We start from the raw sequence: 20,098 nt of genomic DNA, 5'->3' as shown, positions 1-20,098 counted from the left end.
GGCTATTATTTTCTTATAATAACCATATCATGCTAATTAAATATAAATCAAGAATTTCTTAAATAATTTCCACCATATTTAACAGTCAAATAATACATTCATATGCCTTGGCACATGGATAGGATAAATTTGCCTTGTCTCCTAGGCCTAGAGAAGCAGAGAAAAGCTATCACCTGTAATTAGACAGCAAAGCTCCATCAGGATAATTACTTGGGAGAGAGCATCCCTGGCAAGAATTGGGGACTGGGGTTAACTCTGCCTCCCCAGTGGGAACTTTACAGTGCAAATTAGCTTCCAGCTAATTGCTATGAATGATTGGTAAGTTCATAGGGTAATTACTAAGGGCTTGGAGGTCATGTGTAATTGTTTTGGGTTTCACACTAATTGCTGCAGGAACATGGCTCAGGAACATGTGTGTTAGTGACTCTGCTAAATGGGAACACTGCCTCCTCTGCTCTTAGAATCTGCTGTGGTTTTCCAAGCCAGGGAACAGACAGTGCTTAGTTCCATTTGAGAGGTGAAAAGGCAGGCACCAATTTGTCTAATTCTTTATCCTGAGAGAGTGAGGAACTAAGATGAATACTGTCACAGAGCCCATTCATCTATCAGGATATTCTTCTGGGAGTCTGCACACAATCTGAAGAAGGGCAATGGAACAAGGTGGTCAGTTTTAGCCTTGGGGATGTCCCCATGATGTCTTGAAGGAATGGGGTCAGTTCTTTGTGAGGAACAAGACTGCGGAAAATAGGGGCTGGGGATTTAGCTCTGCGGCATAAGTACCTGCCTTGCAAGCAGGCGGTCATGAGTTCAATCCCTGATACCGATAAAAAGGAAAAAGACAAAAAAAAAAAAAAAAGAAAAAGAAAAAAAGACTGCGGAAAAATGAGAACTTCGTGATGGGTCCCAGACACACAAGCAGGAACAGCACTTAGAGAAGCCTACATGAGAGCTGGAAGTCACAGAAGGATGGGACAGGGCTGCTGTCCTTGATGGGTTTGTAGTCTCGCTGAAATAGCACAGTGAAAATGGCCGAAGTTTGCTCAGGATGTTGTGGAACTCACACTAATGTAGCCCACTGAGTGGAGAGCTTCATAGTACCAGGGGAGTGGCAGGGAGGCTGACACTGCATGTCTAGAATGCTGAGATGGTCTGGCCAGAGGTGATCTACAGGCCAGAGTGGTGAGGAGGCTTTGTGAACAGGGGAGCTGCAACAGGGCCTGCAAAGGTGGCAGAGTCAGACAAGCAAAGAGAATTGAAGCTTTAAAGACCCTGGAGGGAAGGAAAGCCAAGGGCATTTGCTTGCCAGCATAGGCCAGTCCACTGGAACTGAGGGCTTCAGGCAGGAGTGAGAGAGGAGGTCAGCAAGGCCAGGACTCACAATGTCAGAGCAAGAAACTGGCTCTTGTCTTCAGGGTTGGAGGTTTTCAAGCAGGGTTGAAAGCGGGTCTTTTAAGATTACTGTGAAGGGCTGAGTGTGGTGGCACACACCTGTCATCCCAGCTTTCAGGAGGCTAAGCAGGAAGATCGTGGCGAGTTGGAGACCAGCCTGGGCTACAAAGTGAGCTCAAGGCCAGCCTGAACTGCATAGGGAGAACTTGACTCAAAAAAAAGATCACCGTAGGGCTGGGGATTTAGCTCAGTGGTATAAGTACCTGTCTTGCAAGCAGGCGGTTGTGACTTCAATCCCCAGTACCAATTAAAAAAAAAAAATATCACTGTGAAGGGTAGATGGGAATATGAGGAGACCAGAGACAGGAAGATCAGTTCAAAGGCTCCTCGCATCAAAATTCAGTTTAGATTGGTGGCAGAAAGGATGGACCAGAAGGCGTGACTGGGAAGGATGTTTGGAAGGAAGAATTAATCTGAATTAGAGATTTTCGGAGAGTAGAAAACCGAGGGGAGAAAGAATCATGGGTGATTACAGGTGTGGGTGGGAGGCAGGGAGCTGGCCCGACAGCAGGCACATAGCTGTCTGGGAGGCATGGGTTACCCGTTGGGTGTAAGGGAGAGCAAAGGACTAAGGAAAAAACAAAATGCACTGGGACGAAAGCAAAGCTGAAGCAGAACCAGGCCATTTGCATAGGGTGAGACATCCTAAAACATTGCCCCTTGTCCTTCATTCATGGCACGGAGAAGGGGGCACTTTGAAAGGGAGTCTGGGGGGTGCTGTCTGGGATGTAGAAGAGTTGTCAGGGAGTCCCAGGAGGCAGAGAAAGAAGACAAGGCATGAGAGGAAGCAAGAAGGAAGCGTGGGGAGAGCCAAGCGGGTGGACTGAGGCCTTTCTGGACTATGAGCAGATAAGCCTGGCAGAAGAAGTGTTGTCCTCAGCGAGACCCCATGCTCTCATTACAGACCTGTGTGGACCCTCTCTGACGTTTGTGGAACTCTTTACCACCATGGCGGTGGCACTGATGGGGTCCCAAGGCAGCACTGCTGTGATGGTAATGCTGTCCTGTGTGCCATCTTGTCTGTGCATCAGGCTAGAAGCCCCATCACCTGCCCCACGCTGGGCTACTGCAGGTGCCCAGGACACCAGGGCCAACTGAGAGGTTGTAGGAGGGACTTGGAGGCCTGGCACTGGATGTCTACAATGCTGAGATGGTCTGGGCCAGAGGTGATAGGGAAGAGTGAGGAGGTGGAAAATGAAGACAGGGGTTTAACAGAAGTGGGAAGAGTTGGGACAGAAATGTGAAGGAAATAGGGAAAATAAAATCCCCTTGGTAAAGAGGGAGTATTTTACAAGGAGCTGTGTTTTTCTTAATACTGTAGATCAGAAACCCCCAAGAGGCAAGGGTCTTTCCCCAGATAGAGCAGGTAGGGATGGAAAGGACAGTCAGAGATTTAAATCCCAAACACTCACAAGATTCGCATCCCTCCCATTCCTGCTGGAGGAGCTTTGTCTGTTGCCTCTATATCTGAGCAACCTCTTAGAGGCCAGCCTGGTTTGTACCCTTGTAAGTGATTTCTTTTTTATGCCTGAAAATGTTTCTAAATTCTTGAACTTTAATGGTGTAACTCTAGCAGTAAAGAACAGAATCTGCTTTTGAACCTCAGATTCTGTTCTTTATTGCTCCCGAAGAATTTTTTTTTTGTATTGTCTCTGACTATATCTCAATCTTACTTTTTGAATCTCTCCCTCAGAGACATCAATTATCCCCCTGTCAAGCACCTTTATGTCTTTTATGCTTTTGAGTTACTAATTGTTTTAACTTTTGTCTCGTTCCGCCGGGTTCACTGCAATCAGCTCAGCTTCTCTCCCTGAAATCGGTCAGCTTTCACCCGTGTCTACATTCCTCCTCATTTCAAATGCATTGACTAGTTTTTAAATAATGTTCCTTGGGTGCTCAGTTTGTTTTCTTAATCTACAAATTCGTTTTACTTACATTTAAAAAGCTTTGTCTTTGAAATCATGTTTGGATTGCTTTGTAGCAGAATTCTGATCAATTTCTGTCTGCTTCTCATTCATGAATTCTGTTTTCCTCTAGGCTTGGACCTTTGCCTATCTGTCGCACCCTCTCTTCTTCTCCCTCTGCTGTCCTGTTGTATGTTTTCACAGTTTCCCTCTGATCTCTTTTTCTCTGGCAGTGCTTGGAGAGCTCTGTGTCCTTGTTCTAGCTGCATCGCCTTCGGGCTTCTCTGGGTCTCCCTGCCACGCTGCAGTGTGTGGGCTAATACCTGACTTAGGTTCCATCGCCTTTCTGTACCCTGGTAGGATGGAGATAGGAGGGGTGAGCCAAGCTGATATCAGTCTTCATTAGGTGACCTGCCGCCCACGGCTCCCTCTGCCCAGCTGTATTAAATGGGTGCATTTGCTCTCTCTGCCCATGAGTACCCTTGGCTTCATGAGGGAGCCTGGAACCTTTATTCAGCTATTCACCTGCTCCTACGGGAAACTAGAAGTATGGAGGAAAAATAAGAATACATGCACGTTACTACTTTGGATTTGGGGGGCTTAGAGGAGAACCCTCAACTTTTTTTCTCACAAGTTGATTTTTTGAGGAAAGGAGGCTGATAAAGTCCAGAATGTTTTCCTGGCTACCAATTTTTGCAGTGTACTTGTAGGCTGTGTCCTTTTCAGGGGAGCTTTGTGACTACGTGTGATATTTGGGTCTTGTTTTTCTGTTTTTCTGTTTTTTTTTTTTTTTTTTTTTTTCATTAAGAGTTGGAAGAAGAATATCCTGTGACTTATTTTCACTTAGCTATTTATCCCGGACATCTCTTCCAAACCAATCTCTTTGGTCTCCCACCTCTGCCCTGGCCAAGCCCTTGTCTACACGCCATGCTCCCCACCTTGGTGTATTCTCTTCCCTCTGGCTTGTGCAGCCCACCTACCCTTCAAGGCCCTGCTCTAGATCACCACCTCCATGGAGCCTCCCTCGGTTCCTCTGGCCGCACCCCTCTCCTTATTCTTTCAGCTTATCCACAGCCCTCTCCGTGTGTTACAGAAAGCTTAGTCTTTAATTACATGTTGTCTGCAGCGGTTTGTCATTGGCTCCCTAAGTATGTCTGGCCACTGAGTCAGGCCAGCTGTGTCCTAGAGATCAGAGCCATGAAAAAAGCCTCAGACATCATGGAAGAGCCTGTGACATCCGTCTGCCTCCTAGTGCTTGCTTTTGCTTTGGCCTGGGCTCTCCTCTCCCTTCTTTAATAGGAAGTCAAAATGCTGTAGCCTGTGGTCAATGCAGCCCGGGCAGTGTTGGCTTCAGAAGTCTGTCTTGCCCATTCTGTTTGTCCCTGGGGAGAAAGGGTTAGACCATGGTTAGCATTCTGTCCGTGCTTCTGCCTCCACTCTGCCACTTGTGTGCCACTATGCCTCCCATCTGCCATGGGTCCCGGTGCAGTGGAACTCATTCTGTCTCTTTTTTGCACTAGGCATCTGCATAACAACCGCATCAAGCATCTGGGGACCCACAGCTTCGAGGGTCTGCGCAACCTGGAGACACTGTGAGTGTGTGTGGGAGGGACTTGTTCAAGTTCAGTCCTGCCTGGCACTGAGACTCCAAATACTAAAGTGGATGTGGGCTTGGGAAGGGCCAGCAGGATAGGGAGACTGGGACCAGGCTCCGGGTTTGCTCCCCTGCGTGCCCTTCCCTAGTACCTTCTCCGAAATGTCACCTGGAATAGATCCTTTCTCCTTCAGGTGGGCAGGCAGAGGTGTCCTGCAGGCATTCAGAGTGGCCCAGAGTGTGGGAACAGAGACCATCAAAAAAGGCAGAGAAAGGAGAACTGCAAGGAAAAGCTGGAGGAGTTAGAATATTAACCCTGAGGACTAGAAGGCTTGGGGGTGGGGCTGGGGCTGACTTGATGGCAGCTTTGACGTCTGTTTAAGGGTGGCTGCTGACAGAAGGGAGAACAATATCACAGAGTAATGTCAGTATTGTTTGCCAACTGATCTAACTAGCTAAATGATTAATGGGGAGATGGACCACTCAGTGCTCCAGCCTAACTATAAAAAGCACCCAAGCTGTTGACTCTTAAAAAGCCATATTATTCACACATCATCATCCTGGAATTCAGTTAAGGTCAGAATGCACCCAAGTCCTCCCATCACTTCCTCTGGAGTCCTGCCAGCCCTGCAGAATGGGCTGAGTGGGCCCCAAATGAGCAAACAATTGGCCAGGCACTGGAAGTGTGGCTGGCCATGCCAGCTGGGGTCTCTCAGCTCCCTTGAGGGCACTGACTGCCATTGCCACCTGGTGCAGGCCTGGAAAGGGGGTGCTAGGGAAAGAAGGATCCCCAGACCACCAAGTGAGAGCCATTGCATGTGAGGAAGAGCTTGCAGCATCAGGGAGGTGATCTCAGTCCCTCCTGTGCCCTCTACATCTCCCCCTCCACTCACGGCCAAGCCTCCTTCCATGTGCAATCCAGAGCATCACTCCTAAACTGAGGGATTTGCAAGAATTCAAAGCAGTAGGGGAGAATATGCTGGGAGACTGGGAAGCGACTATTTGGCAAACCTATCCTGAGAGGCCAAACCTATCCCGAGAGGCCTCGGCTGTCAGCATTTGTGGCTATGCAGGGAGAGGGGGTGGGGAGCTGAGACCAACACTCTGCTCTTCTTTCCTGTTGGGGGGATTCCCAGGAGCATGGCTGCTCTCAGGGGCTCAGGCTATAGTAGAGAAATGGCAGAGCTGGGTCTGGCTCTCTGGCATCCTCACTTTCCAGCCAACTGAGTGCTGAGAAGTGGGGTGTGGGTGATGTGCCCAGCCTGGACATTGGAACCTCCTCCGCTGCTGTGCATGACATGGGCTATGTGTCCCCCTCCCTAGCCATCACAGACACCTAGGTAGTTAAAGCTGACAGTCTGACTCACCCAATCACTTTGAGAGGAAGCTAATATCCAGGGAGGCGCCATGATTCCCCCAGGGTGACTCCCCAGTTACAGACAGGGCTGATCCAGGGTATGTTAATGAGAAAACATACATGAAGTCCCTAGGGGAGTGGCTGCCAGTATCACTTGATCTCTGTGTACTGTGTGAGCCTGTTTCATGCTAGGTTTGTGGAGACTCCCAAATGTGAGAGATGGTCATTTCCTAGGAAAGGCTAGCCCTTCATGGCCTTCCACAGGAGACACAGCACTCCCAGGCTAGTGTTTGGTTGCCATTCATTGGCAGGGTAGGAGAGAGTCCAGGGCCATCACCCCTGGAATGTGGGAGCCACTTGCTCTTCTGGGAAATCAGGTGAGGTGGTGGATATACTGGGCATGGCTTGGCACCTCTAAACAGCCAACAAGCAGCTGTTTCTTCACTTTTGGGGCACACTGCCTAATTCTTTCTCAATTAGCCCCTGGATTGCTGTGTGGGACATTTGGCTCAGCTGGCTCTGGCTGCATTACAGAGCAATCCTGCCGCTAAGCACCTGCTGTACCTTTCATCTATCTGCAGGAGGGCTTGGCTCTATCACACACAGCCCAGGGCTGTGCCCACTTCACAGACAGCAAAGCCAAGACCAAGAGACAAGGAAAAGTTCTCTCACTCTATGGTGCAGAGGCAGAACAGCCTGGTGGCAAAGCCTTTGGCACCAAAAAGCCTGGGGCCCAGCCATGTGATCTTGGTCAAGTCATTCACCTCCATCTCAGTTTTCTAATCAGCATATGAACAGCAACACCAGCCTCGTAGTGCCGACGTGTGCGTGAACTGAGACAATGTGTATGATGTTATTACGGAGCTTGGCAGCTATATAGGAACCTGCCCTGGGCTCCTTTCCTCCTCCTCTGAGGCCTCCATCTAACAACACGCCTTTCTTCCCCACCCTTGAGGGGTAAACCCTTCTTCCAACTTTTGATCTCCAATTAAAAAAGGTGGGGGGGGGGTAGTGTGTGTTCTTTATCCTCTGTTCCCCAGAGCACTGCAGTGGAGCCTGCAAGGGAAGCCAGATGTGGAGGGGGAGGAGTGGCTGGGAGAATGAAAGGAGAAAGAAATGATAGTCAACCCCTTTAATTGTTGCATAATTGGCACGCTCAGCAACCTCAGTTATTACTCTAGAGCTTTCATGTGAGCTTCTCACTGGAAGGGTATTTCTCCCTCGGGCCCCGTAAATCTCTGCCACTTAGACCTCTCTCATCTCTGGCAGCAGAGAGAAGATCAAACCCCCACAGCCCAGGTTGTGGTTTGGCTCGTCTGCAGACTCCTCTCTGCGGGGAGTGCAGCCCCCAGTCATACCACCTGGGGAGGAGGGGCCAGGTGCGGGCTCGCACATGCGTGGCCACACAGGCATCCCAAACTACACACATGCAGCATACCTGCCACTTGGCTTCCACTCTCTATGATCCTCCATCTGCACAGATACTCCTGCCCCACACTCAGTACTGCCCAGAGATCTGCTCCACAAATGCATCTATGGTTACGCAGATGCCCTTATGTCCTCTGCTCTGGCTATGCAGTTCCAACGCTGGTCTCTGTCTGCAGGCTGGGTCAGCTGGAGCGTGTGACCTCAGCTCTGGGAGCCTCACTTTCTCTACCTGGACAGTAGGCTACCTCAAAGATGAAGGGTAAAGAAGGGAGACTTATTCATGCTGTCTTTCACTCCCAAGGAGCCAGGCAAACACAAGTACTTTGAGCAGGGTCCAGGGCTGAGTATTACTATGCCCTCTCTTTCTGGGGCAGAACAAATCATTCAGATGCCACCCCAACCCCTGCGGGATAAGCCTTGCTGCACTTTGAGAAGCCTGACCTCACCGGAGAAGCCTCTTGGGACCTTCCCATGTAGTCGTCACTGTTCCAGACTTTGCCAAAAAACCTCAGGCAGAGGCAGACAGGACGTGCTCTGTCTTGCACCCACAACTCCCTTCCAGGCCCACTGCAAGGATGACCCACAGTTGCTGGGAAATTTGTGCTCAGAAGTGGACCAGCCCTCAAACTATGAAGTTGCACTTCGAGATCAGACCCGCACTTCCAGATCAGACCCACACTGCCTGAACTGCTCTAATTTGTAAGCAATGTGAAGCCTCTAGAATGCATCTCTCTGGCCTCCTAGTGCGTTACTCCATTTAGCATTTACTCCTCAAGGACAGATCAGTTGCAGGACTTCCTAAGTGAGGAACAGGAGAAGTCATGATGAAGAACAGTCCAGGGAAGGTCCCAGCAAGAAGTGGCAAGAACTTGACGCCAAGGTGCCAGGGCCCCGAGGTCAGTGCTTAGAACTGCAAGCTCAGAGGCCACCAGCAGCTGTCCCTGCCCAACAGGTAGTGATCCTCAAATTCTCAGTATAACTAGCAACAGAATCTTTGCAAAGAAAAGGAAAAGAACCTACCAAGGCATAACAACTCCAACTGTAACCTGAGGGCCCACTCTCAGTGCTTCATGAGGAGCTTGATATCTGCACCTCAGCTTGAACCAGAGGACAAGGCTCCAGGATGTGTCTGGAGACAAGAGCGCTGCCTTCCTTATGCCTGGGTGATGATCTCTGGGCTTTGTTATAACCTCATTAAACAAATCAAGCCCATGCTGGCTGGCTGGTTCCCTTTGGAGGACAGCCTGGGGCCTTAGTGAGAACAGAAACCTTCTGGTCCCAGTGCCTCTAAATCAGGACCAGCACTCACCAGGGAGCTAGACAGGGAGGAGAGCAGGGCAAGAATTTACAGAATTCCTCCTGATTGTACAAAATTGTACATAGCACATCAAACCTCCTCTAGTGACAGATGCTTCGGCAATCTGTTTCCGTGGGATGTTTTTACTTCAATAGCCATTGTAACTGGAAAATGTCCTCCTGTCTCTGTGCATTGAAACTACAAATACCAACAGTTTTACTCTTCACTGGTTTGGACTTGGCTGTGAAAGTGTCTGGCCATTCCTCACTCCTGGCCTGATAGTCAGTGCTTTTGGCCTGGAACAGACCCCCAGGCTATTTCCACTGAGGTTCTTCTAGGTCTGGGGCTTCCTGGGAAGGTCAAGGATTGACCTTGAATTGGAAGGCTTGGCTTCAAATCCTGTTTCTGCTACTAGTGTGTGACATGTACAAGTAAGTCACCGGGCTCTCAAGAGCCTTGGTTTCTACAAATAGGGAATGAGGATGATAATTTACAATTCAGAGGCCTGTTGCAGGCAAGGGTCACATTTCTTAAGATACCTTTCTGTAGCACCTGGAATGCTGTAGGTGCCCTCTCATTTAACATTGGATGGAAGGTATCTGAAGGTGGCCAGGAGGGTATAACCCGGAAGTGTCACCTCACAGCAGACCACATTGACTCATCTGTGTAGGATGAAAAGGAATTTCCACGCTGGTGTGGTGGTTTCCTGGGCTGCTGTAACAAAACACCATGAATTTAAGAAAACACCAAATTACTCAACAGTCCTAGAGGTCAGCAGTGCAAAATCAAGGTGTTAGTGGAGTCGATGCCTTCTGCAGGGTTTGAGGCAGAATTCATCTGAACCTCTGCTGCAGAGCCTGCCAGTGGGTAGGTACAGCTCTGCCTCTCTCCTAACTCATGGTGGCCCAGACAGTTTTGGCATTCCCTGCCATGGAACCCCATCCCTCCTGGCTTTTTGGGAGGATCAAACTCAAGACCCCACACTTGCCAAGCAGCGCTTATGCCTCTGAGATAAACCTTTGCATCCCCACCCCCATAACACCCCTCCATCCCCCCCACCCCCACCCCCTCCATCTACTGTCATTAGTGCCTTTTTATCTGTACTTCCTCTTCTTATGAGAATCCTTGTCACTGGATTTAGGGCCAGCCTTGTTAACCCATGGAATTCCTACTCAAAGGCTCTCTGTCTAAGGAAGGTCACAGGCACAGGCACTAAGATTTAGAATCTGGATCTACCTTTTTGGGGGCTACAATTCAACCTGTTGTATCTACCCACTGGCAGGCTATGAAGCAGAGGTTCAGATGAGTTGTGCTAGTCCTCCCACCTTTTATATTGGTGTTTTTTTTTTTTTTTTTGAGACAGGGTCTCACTAGGTAGCCCAAGCTGACCTCAAACTTGGGGCGATCCTCCTGCCTCAGCCTCCCAAGTCCTGTGATTACAGGTATGTGGTACCATGCATGGTCAACTTCTCTTTTTATCTCAAGGCAAGTGCTGATTATCCAACTATTCCTTGGGTTCATCATCAGTCCCTGAAACAAGAAGTAGAATTTTATCTTTGCTTCGAAGTCTATCTCATCTCTTCCTCCAGTCACTCACTGAAGAAGACAAGGCAGGTATTGTCACAGGAGGGAGGCAGAGCGCAGCTGACTTCCCCAAGGTCACTCGGCTCATAGAGAGGCAGGGTGAGAACTCAGGTTTCTCTGCCCTTGGCTGGGTGTCAGCCGCTCAGACCACGCTGCCACTTGAGGTTAAGCATCGAGGAACACTTTCCTCTCCCATTCTTAATCGTCTTACATTTGTGGGTTTATTAGCTGCAAATTTGTGGGGTTTTGTGGCTTATAGAGGAATTTATTGTTCCATATAAACCCTTTTTTCTGGCTTCCCCCACAGAACCACTAATGACTTTTAACAGGCGGAAAATTGAGCTGCCCAATGAGCTTCTCTTGTGCTCTGTGTCCACGATGGGTTATTAATAGTTCTTCCCAGCATAACATTCCCTTTCCCATCGTCCTGGTGCCGGGGCTGGCCAAGGTCGCACTCCTGTCACAGTTACCCCTTCCTCCCCCACTGCCAATGGGACCAAAGCTTCCGCTCTGCTCTGAACTCCCACAAGCACCCCTTGCTCCCCCAGGCACCCTAGCAGCTGGTCTGGAGTGGAAAGGAAGTGAAGTTGAAGGGCTGGGAGCTTGGAGAGCCACAGGGTCCTTTGATGTGACGAAAGCGCAGTCCGACCTTTACTAGCTCTAGGAAGGAGGCGCTGGTCACAAGGATCAGCACTTTTTTCTGTTGATTTAGATTCCCTAAATACTTATGAGCTTCTTACTTTGTGCCAGAACAACATTACAGGCGCTCAAGAAGCAGCTCCTGAGTGCAATAACAAAATAACAAAAACTAGCTCTTGAATTCTAGAGACAAAGGCGGTTCTAGACCGGAAGTCCTGAGATCCTTTAAACTTATCAGGGATGTGCTGTTCCCAGCATTTCTGACATCCTCCCCCAACCTGGTAACCTGAGCGCACCCTGGATTCATCTCCTTTCACTCCTTCCCCTGTGAGCTCATCTGGTCTCATGGCTTTTAAGGCCATCCATTACTGATGACTCCAGCCCAGCCCTCACCAACCCATACCTCAATGCTCCCAGCCAGTTCGCCCACCGCCTAGGAACAGATGCCTCTTGTTGTAACTTTGGGGTGGTCCCTGGATATGGGCTGAGGCCACTCAGCTTTGCCTTGGGGCCAAGTTACATTTTCACAAACCCAATTGTTTAGAACCTTGGAGCCTGGACTTCTTTTATTCTTTCTTTTTCTTCTGTTTTTTAATCTTTTGAGACAAGGTCTCACTATGTCATTCAAGCTGGCCTTGAACTCACAATGTAGCCCCAGCTGACCTCAAACTTGAGTTCATCCTCCTGCTTCAGCTTCCTGAGCGCTTGGATTACAGTTGTGTGCCACTTTGACTGAGTGCTGACTTTGGACCTGCAAGTTGAGTCTCTAAGACAAATCTTCAAGCCACATTCTCTTGTGGTCAGGAGCACCTCAGGGACTCCAGGTCCCCTGCATTAATGGTTCCTGGCCTTTTGGGTTGTCATGTGTCCACAGGGATCAGATCACACCCAGAGGATTGGGTCCTGTTTTGGATGTTCTGGGTGTTGTGCCTTAAAAGGGAGGGCTAAGAGGGCTTTCCTGGGGGGAGTGGTGAGGAGGTGAAGTGTTCGCAAAGCAGGAATCAATGAACTGGAGCAGGATCACCTTTGGAAGACAGAGGCATCTTTTATGGACTTCCAGCTGGCAGGCTGAGGGCCAAAGGAGGAAGGAACAGTGGCCCCCTAACTCAGGATGGAGAAGCATTACTCAGTGTGTAGAGCAGCCCAACAACTGCCACTCTGGACAGTCAGCACAGTCTGTGAATGCTCTGCCAGTCCAACAGTCCGAGCAGAAACTGGATTCCCTCCCAGCAGAGTCTAAGCTGGTGCCTGCTGTGGGGGCGGCTTGGACCATTACCTTTATCTCCCTTCCAGGTCTCGGCTTCTGTGATCCAGGTGCTTCGTTAGGGCAGGGCAGCATGGAATCTCAGTGCCAGGGCCAGCAGCTGTCATGAAAGGCAACACACCATTGCTTCAGGTACATGCTGAATGTTCTCTCTGGCAAGGAAGAGCATGTAGGTGAAGGGAAGAAAGGTGTGTCTGTGTCTTTCTATAGAAACTGACGACATTTTACTAATTATATTTATTAATGGGTGGCCTTTTATGTAGACTGTTCTAGAAGGTCAAACAATGCTATTAGTCATGAAGTGTTTGTTGGCTCCTGGTTTTTTAACTCATATACCCCAAGCATGAGGACTCAGATTCAAGACAGAGGCTCCATCTGCAGTTTAGGAAGAGCAATTAAGACATTATTAATTGTGCATGCTTGCCTTTGTGCCAGACCTTTGAGAGATAAAAGTGGTTCAGCGTTTACAAGCTATGAGAAATTTCTGTGTTTTGTGTTTTGCACAGCGGAGCGAGCTTTCCCGTATTCCCCCAAGACCCTTATCTGTGATCTGGTAATAAATGCAAATATTAGCCTTGAGAATAAAAATGTAAGTGGGAGCTCAATGAATGATATTTATCTTTCTTAATTGCTGTGAAAAGTAGATGGACTAACTTGTGTTCCTACTACTGTAGTGTTTGATGAATGAAGTGTTTGTTCCAGGGCACAGTGTCTAGTGAAACGATGAGGTAAAGGAATTGGCTTTATTGGAACATCTATTCTATGCAGTCTCTGGACCAGGTGAACAGAGTGGCCTTTTGCGCTGGGTGGCCCTACCTGCAGGTGAAGAAACAAGCTAAGAAAATCAAGTTATTTCCCAAGGTGATCTTGTTGGTACACAGAACACCAACAGTATTCTCCTGCACAACAGATGACACACAGACAGATGTCCAAACTCTAAGACCTAATCATTTGACTTTGACATGCTTAAAACACCTAAAGGAGTTCTTCTGGGACCCTGTTCCCTTTATCCTTTCCCAGTCTCCAGAAAGCTTTCTTCTCAGCCCTGCTGTCTGTAGCCTTGAAAGATCCAATGGAGGGTAGTACTGAAAGTTTTAAACCTGGGGCTTGTGTTAGAATTCTGACTCTGGAACTCACAGCAAATTGACTTTTTCTCTTCAAACTCCATTTTTTTTTTTCATCAACTAATAAGAAGGAGCTGCATAAGACAGGGGTTGTGAAATCCTGGCACTTCTGTCTCTGGTTCACAGTGAGACACTGAGTGATCTCAGGGTCTGGGCCTTTTCTGCACAGCAGAGAGGTCAGGGACGCAGGTCCTTGAGCAGCTTAGGGCCTGAGTGCCTGCTCAGCTACTTTGACTGATTGCATGAATTTGCCATCAGTTTTGATTGGATTTGGCTGAAATCAGCTAAGCAGATGAAGGGGAGGATTAGCCATGGACAGCTGCAGCTTCCAGATTGAACTCCGGCTGGAATTGGGAATGGTTTCTCTTTAACCTCAGCCCTTCCCCTAGCTCCCGGGAGCAGCAAACAGAACAATGAACTCTCCTTGGGCTTCTGGCCGATTCTGGGGGCTATTAAAGATAATAGGCTATAAAGCCATGGATGAGTTTTCCAGCCGAAGTTTAAAGCATCATAAACTATCCTGCAACAGAAGAATCAGATGGAGCCTTTCGCCAGAGGAAGTTTTCTCTGTGGTTACCAAGAATATGCATGCTAGAGTGGAATCCCAAGGGGCCAAGATGCTGTCCTAGAGAAGCCAGCCACAAAGGTTACAGGGGCCTCCCATCATGAGGCCTTGTCCAACGGCCTCAAATATCTTCAGCCAGGACCATTCACATATGTCCCCCGTTCCTGAGCTGCATGAGACCCAAAAGTGAATCCATGTGTCCCCTGACCTCAACAAGCTTCCCATCTCAAGAGGGACAGTATCGCACTCTGGATTTAAACTACCTGGGTTTCAAGTCAAGCTTTTCCATTATGAGTTGCAAAACCATGGCCAAGTGATTACCTCATCCTGTGCCTCAGTTTCTCACGTGCAAATTGGAGGTTATAGTAGTGCCCACCACAAAGGGTTGGCAAAGGAAATTAAATGAAGCAAAATATGAACATATCTGAGAACTGTGCCCTTTATGTAGTAATTACTGCCATTACCACCACCCTCATCATTACCAGTCTAATGCTGGGCACGCAGAGGAGAAAACAACAGAAAAATGCTGAGAGTCGGTGATTCACTCTAACTGCAGGGATGAGGTTGGGCTCAGGGAGAAAGGTATATTTGAGCCTGACTTCAAAGGATGACTAAGATTTCAGCAGCTGAGGATGTGGAGAGAGGGCATTCCAGGCTGAGGACAAGAGTGGTCCAAGTAAATATACAAGGGTATGAAAATGTGTGGAGAGCTGAAATGTAGATAAAGCTGAAAGATGATTAAGGGCATTGGAGCCCACTGAGGAACCTGAACTTTGTTCTGTAAGTCTTTTTTTTTTTTTTTTTTTTGTCTTTTTTGTTTTTATCAGTACCAGGGATCGAACTCACCACTGTCCGCTTACAAGGCAGGCGCTTATGCCGCTGAGCTAAATCCCCAGCTGGTGTTCTGTAAGTCTTTGTTCCAGAATCATTTTTAGATCTTGTTCAGTGTAGGAGAGGGACAGAATCAGCTTTATGTTTTGAAAGGATCTATTCTGGCAGATGCACAGCAGCTAAGAGCGTGGGCTCCAGACTCCAACTGTCAGTTCAAATTCTGGCCGCAGCACTGACTTAGTTAGAATAGACTGAATTGTTGTAACAAATAGACCCAAACATATATCATGGCTCAGACACAACAGAAGTTTATTTCTGGATCATGCTACAGTCCAAGAAGGGTGTTTCTTCTTAGCGGGTGGCCTTCCTCCATGTGGTGACTCCAGAAGAACCCTTGCCATCCCTAGAGCCTCAATGTTTTTGGTATTTAACTGGTAGAAAGGTAGAAAGACCATTGAAGAGACAGTGGTGGCTATTTTATTAACCCTGGACCCTGGACTAGAAATACCCACCTTTTTGAGTGTGAACCTAGTCATGTGGCCACATCTACTGCAGCAGGGGCTGGGAAATGCACTCCAGCTACATTCCTGGCTATTCCTCCTGATATGATAGGAGAGTGCTGCACAATAGAACTTCCTGTGATTGCAGAAACACTCTAGATCTGTGCTTCTAATATGAAAGCTGCTAGCCACATATGACTATGGGATATTGGGAGTGTGGCTAGAAACCTGAGGACTGGATTTTTAATTGTATTTACTTGTAATGAACTTAAACAGCCACATATGCCTGATACTTATGGTGTTGGACAGTGCAATATTAAAGAAAAGAGAGGAGAGATTTTGCAAACAGTGGTTTCTGCCCTGACTATTTATTACTTATTTGTGAATGAGAGATTCGTTTACTCTATGTGTGTCTCATTTTCCTAAACTTTAAAATAATTGAAATAACTGGAGTGCTGGCTCCTAAAGCACTTGTGAAGATTAAGAGAGAACATTCGGCCACATCCCTTAGTGGCTGACACATGGTCAGGGCTCAAGCAGTATTATTCTGTGAATGGCCTGAAGTTAGGGGACCTGATAAGAGTGTATAGATCAGTCCAGGGCAGAGAACTCTCCAGGTTTACCTCTAAATATCGTCCTTCTCCCAACCAAACTTTATTTGTTCTTTCCAAACACAATTCCGGAACACTCATTTCCTCTAAATCACGCTTTCCTTGGTGCACCCATCCCTTCCCATTGAAATCTAGCCCTGCCACTAAGACCTGAATCAATGTCACATCACCATGAGGCCCTCAAAGGCACGCGTGATCACAGTCATTTCTGGAGGTCCTGGTACTATGTGTGTCCTCCAGGACCTGCCACATCATGCTCAGGCTGTGCACATTATTGTCTTGTGTATTTGTCTAGACAGGAGTGTTTTTATCCATCTCTCTACCTTCCACTTTACCCAGCAGAATTCATTGTGTATTTTGGGACATCTGGCAACAAATGTCTGTTGTACTGAGTTGAATTCATTAGTGGTAGAGAGAGTTGCAAAGACTTGTTCCCTGGACAATTAGAGCCAGAGATTATATCTACACAGCACCAAATGAAGAAGGGCTTTGGCAATTACCCAAGTCATTGAATCTGTGTAGACATCCAAATGGGAAAATCCAGGCCACCTCATTGGCATGGAGTTTGCAGAATTCTTTTTGACATTTGTACAATTTTTCTTCTCCCACATTTCTCTATAAAAATAGCCTTCTTCTAGTTCACATGCCTTTCACCATGTGTCTTTTCCTACTGTTAGTCCACTTTTGGCAAAATTCCTGACCAGAAATTCCTGACCAGAAACTGCCAAAGAGGACTGGAACCACTCAATTTGGCTGCCTGGACATGAGTCCAGTGAACTGTACAAAGGCTAAGTGATAGCAAAATTGTTCCCTGGCCTCATCCCATGGCCTCTGTGGCTAACAGCGTCACTTGGGATTATCTTGTATCATTTTGACATCAACCTCAAAATCTTAAGAACATACTCCCAAATTCTCTAGATTTTCTTAAGAGTTCATTAATGCTTTTTTTCAATAATCCATTTATTTAGAGCTTTAGATTTATTCATTTAACAAATATTTTTTAAGTTCCTGTTTGGTGCCAGGTATTATTCTGATATGTAGAATACAAAACAGAATAAGCTCTTGTGTTCCCGAAGTTTTCATTCTGGATGGATGAGAAGAAAATAAAAGCATGTCACGTGGCAATAAATTCTATGAAGGAAAAGCAAGTGAAGTGTCTCATTATCCATTGCTATGTCAAAACTCACTCCAAAACTCAATGGCTTGAACCAACGCCTTGTTATTTCTCCTGAATCCATGGCTTGGCTGGGCTTGTTGATGGTTCTGCTGGAGACCCCTTGCTAAGCTGAGCTCACTCAGGAGGCTGCAGTCATCTGGAGTCTCAGCTGGGGTGGGACCTTGCTCAGTGTCTGGGGTCTTACTCATACCTTTTGGCTCTTGGCTGTTCCTCTCTCCATGTGGCTCTCCCTCTCTCCATGCGGCTCTCCCATTCAAGAGTCCAGCCTGGACTTTCTCACATGGTAATGCAAGTATTCTAAGATGGGAAAGGTGGGGGACTGTGACTTAGGATTAGGCCAGAACATGTAATCAGTGCCATTCACATGGCCAGGCTCCAGGTAGGTGCCACCTTTTGATAGGAGAAGCTACAAAGGATTAGTGGCCCCTTTTAAAAAATTTTTTTAATAAGATGCATTTTATTTAGTGTGTTGGGAGCTGCTGGAGTGAAACACAGATCCTTAGGCATATTGAGTATACACTTTTCCACAAAGCTACATCCCCAGCCCTGTGATCACTTTTAATCTAGCAGATGGGGCAAATGCACAGTGAGTGACAGACTGGGTGTACTATATGAAATAGAATGGCCAGAGAAGGCCTCTCTGATGAAGTGTAATTTGGACAGACACCCAAGCAAAGCGAGGAAGGAAGCCATGTGAATACCTGGGGAAAGAACATTTAAGCAGACAGAACAGAAAGCAATGGCTCTGAGGCCAGACTAATGCAATTCTTTGTCTTTAGATGTTGATTCAGTGTTAAGGCTTTGAACAGTGCTGCATCCATCCACTCATGGGAAATGCAGTTCTCCTCGGAAACAGCAGATATTTCCTAAGGGAGCTGAGCCAAGTTAGAAAGGGAACACCTGATTTTGAAAGACTGAGGACAATGAATCATATATAAAATTTAAGGCCAAAAAATGTCCATCTCTCTCATCTCTGCTAATTCCATTCACGACTCTGCCCATCTGGTGTTCCAGTCATCTTCTGAAGCTTTTGGTAGAACTACAGGAACCCCAGAGTTTAAAGATCCCCCTGCTTCCAACTCTGATACCGCCAGCTTCAGTCTAAGTGTTTTGTATCCATTCTGGCCTTAATTTGACAACAGGCTGATGCTCACCTGACCTGTGAGATCATCTGTGGGCAAATCAAGGTGTCACACCTGGGAGGCCAAGGTGTGTGGCTCCATAAAGAACCAGCAGAGTCAAGGCTAGAAGGAGGGATTTTATGCGCAATCACTAGAATCACCAGGGCAGTCTGAGGGTAATGAGGTAATTAGTGTGTGTGTGGAGGGGGACAATTATCCTGCACACTGGCTGCCAGATGCTTGTCACTGCCGCTCTGGCCCTTGGGTTGGGTTTCTGGCTCTACCTGTGGATTATTAAGTATAATGACCCTGTCATGCAGAAGAGCCTGTCATTATCTCTGTGTTAACATAATATTTATCCACAAAATTCTGCCAAGGTCTCTGGACTCAGAGGACCTCCACGTGGTCCCCCTGTCCTGCCACTGGACAAACTTAAAGTTGTCAGGGTAGCAGTGGTTTTAAAAGGTTGAGGAGATGGGCTGTGGTTCTGGGGTCCTCCTGGGAGGCTCAAGAGGGACACTGGAACTGACACAGCCCCATGGACAAAGCCCATGATTGTCAGTCGCAGAAACAGAATCTTAGAGGCATCAGGCCCACTCAGGTCATTTCCCCACGGGGCTAATTCATCAGCTACCGAGCAAAACCAAAGCCAACTTAACATTTTGAAGTTGCCGTTTTTCTGAAGTCTGTCCTAGCCCCAGCAAAGAGGAAACCCCATCGCCGGTGGAGAGTGGAACTTGTAAGAAGTTCTCAGTACCTCTTAGTCTCCGCTGCCTCCACACTCCTTACTGCCTCCCACAAAACTCAAATGCTTCTTTTTTCTGCAAGCTGCCTCTGCCTTTGAGGCTCTCATTTGCCATGAAGAAATCTAAATTTTTTGCTTGTGATGAGAATCAAATTAACCCATGGTCTCTCGCATTTCTCCTCCCTTCCTTTGCTCTATTATGGCTACCAAGGACTCAAAGCCCAAGGGCACCTAAACCATGCTGTTAAAATCATCTGTATACAAAGATCTTTAAGCAGGAGTACAGACTCTTCTGTAGGTTACAGTCTTAGACTTGGAAGGTCTGAGTATGAGGGTTTAATTGGAAAAGATGCTCAGATTGTTTCTAAATGTTGTACATATTCAAATTTCCAAGAATAGTTTGTTAGAAGGCTCTTTCTCCACAACCTTGCCCAATGGGATTGCTACCCCCCCCATTAAAAATTACCTTTGACGTGGTGCTGCACATCTGTAATCCCAGCACTCAGGAGGCTGAGGCAGGAGGATTGTTGCAAGTTCGAGACTAGCCTGGGCTACAAAGTGAGTTTAAGGCCAGCTGAATTGCATAGTGAGACCCTGTCTCAAAAAAACCAAAATTACCTTTGTTGTTTTCTGGTCATGTGTTATATGTGTTCTTTGGGGGGAAAAAAAGGAAAAATGTAGAAAAATGTAAGCGAAAACAAAGATTGGCAGTCATGCCACTATCCAAAGATAAAAAATGCTGTTCACATTTTTAGAAAATGACAGCTGAGGCCACAGCCAAGGTAATCACCTGCGGAACTTTCTGGGATCCCTAATGCTGGTAACAAGATGTTGAAGATCGTCTCATCCCCCCTCATCTCTCATTTTTCCAAAGGCCCGAGATACTTTCCTTAGCTTACAGAGACTAT

At 47.4% G+C, this 20,098-nt stretch overlaps 1 protein-coding gene across 4 annotated transcripts in view; it reads left to right on the top strand.

The window, feature by feature from the left end:
• Lgr6 (leucine rich repeat containing G protein-coupled receptor 6) overlaps positions 1-20,098 on the top strand; it is a 110,003-nt gene that overhangs the window by 69,302 nt on the left and 20,603 nt on the right. For 3 of the 4 annotated variants that reach the window (XM_063240257.1, XM_063240256.1, XM_023567181.2), the window contains one exon: positions 4,874-4,945. In XM_063240257.1, coding sequence (XP_063096327.1) covers positions 4,874-4,945 — 72 coding nt within the window. Of the gene's footprint in view, positions 1-4,873; positions 4,946-7,316; positions 7,427-12,227; positions 12,231-20,098 lie in introns of all 4 variants that reach the window. The other variant, XM_063240258.1, reaches the window with a different exon arrangement.

Source organism: Cavia porcellus, unplaced genomic scaffold (assembly GCF_034190915.1).
Source record: "Cavia porcellus strain 051 isolate PalLab524CR breed Dunkin Hartley unplaced genomic scaffold, mCavPor4.1 scaffold_29, whole genome shotgun sequence".
Lineage (NCBI taxonomy): Eukaryota > Metazoa > Chordata > Mammalia > Rodentia > Caviidae > Cavia > Cavia porcellus.
This window is presented reverse-complemented; position numbering and strand designations above follow the sequence as displayed.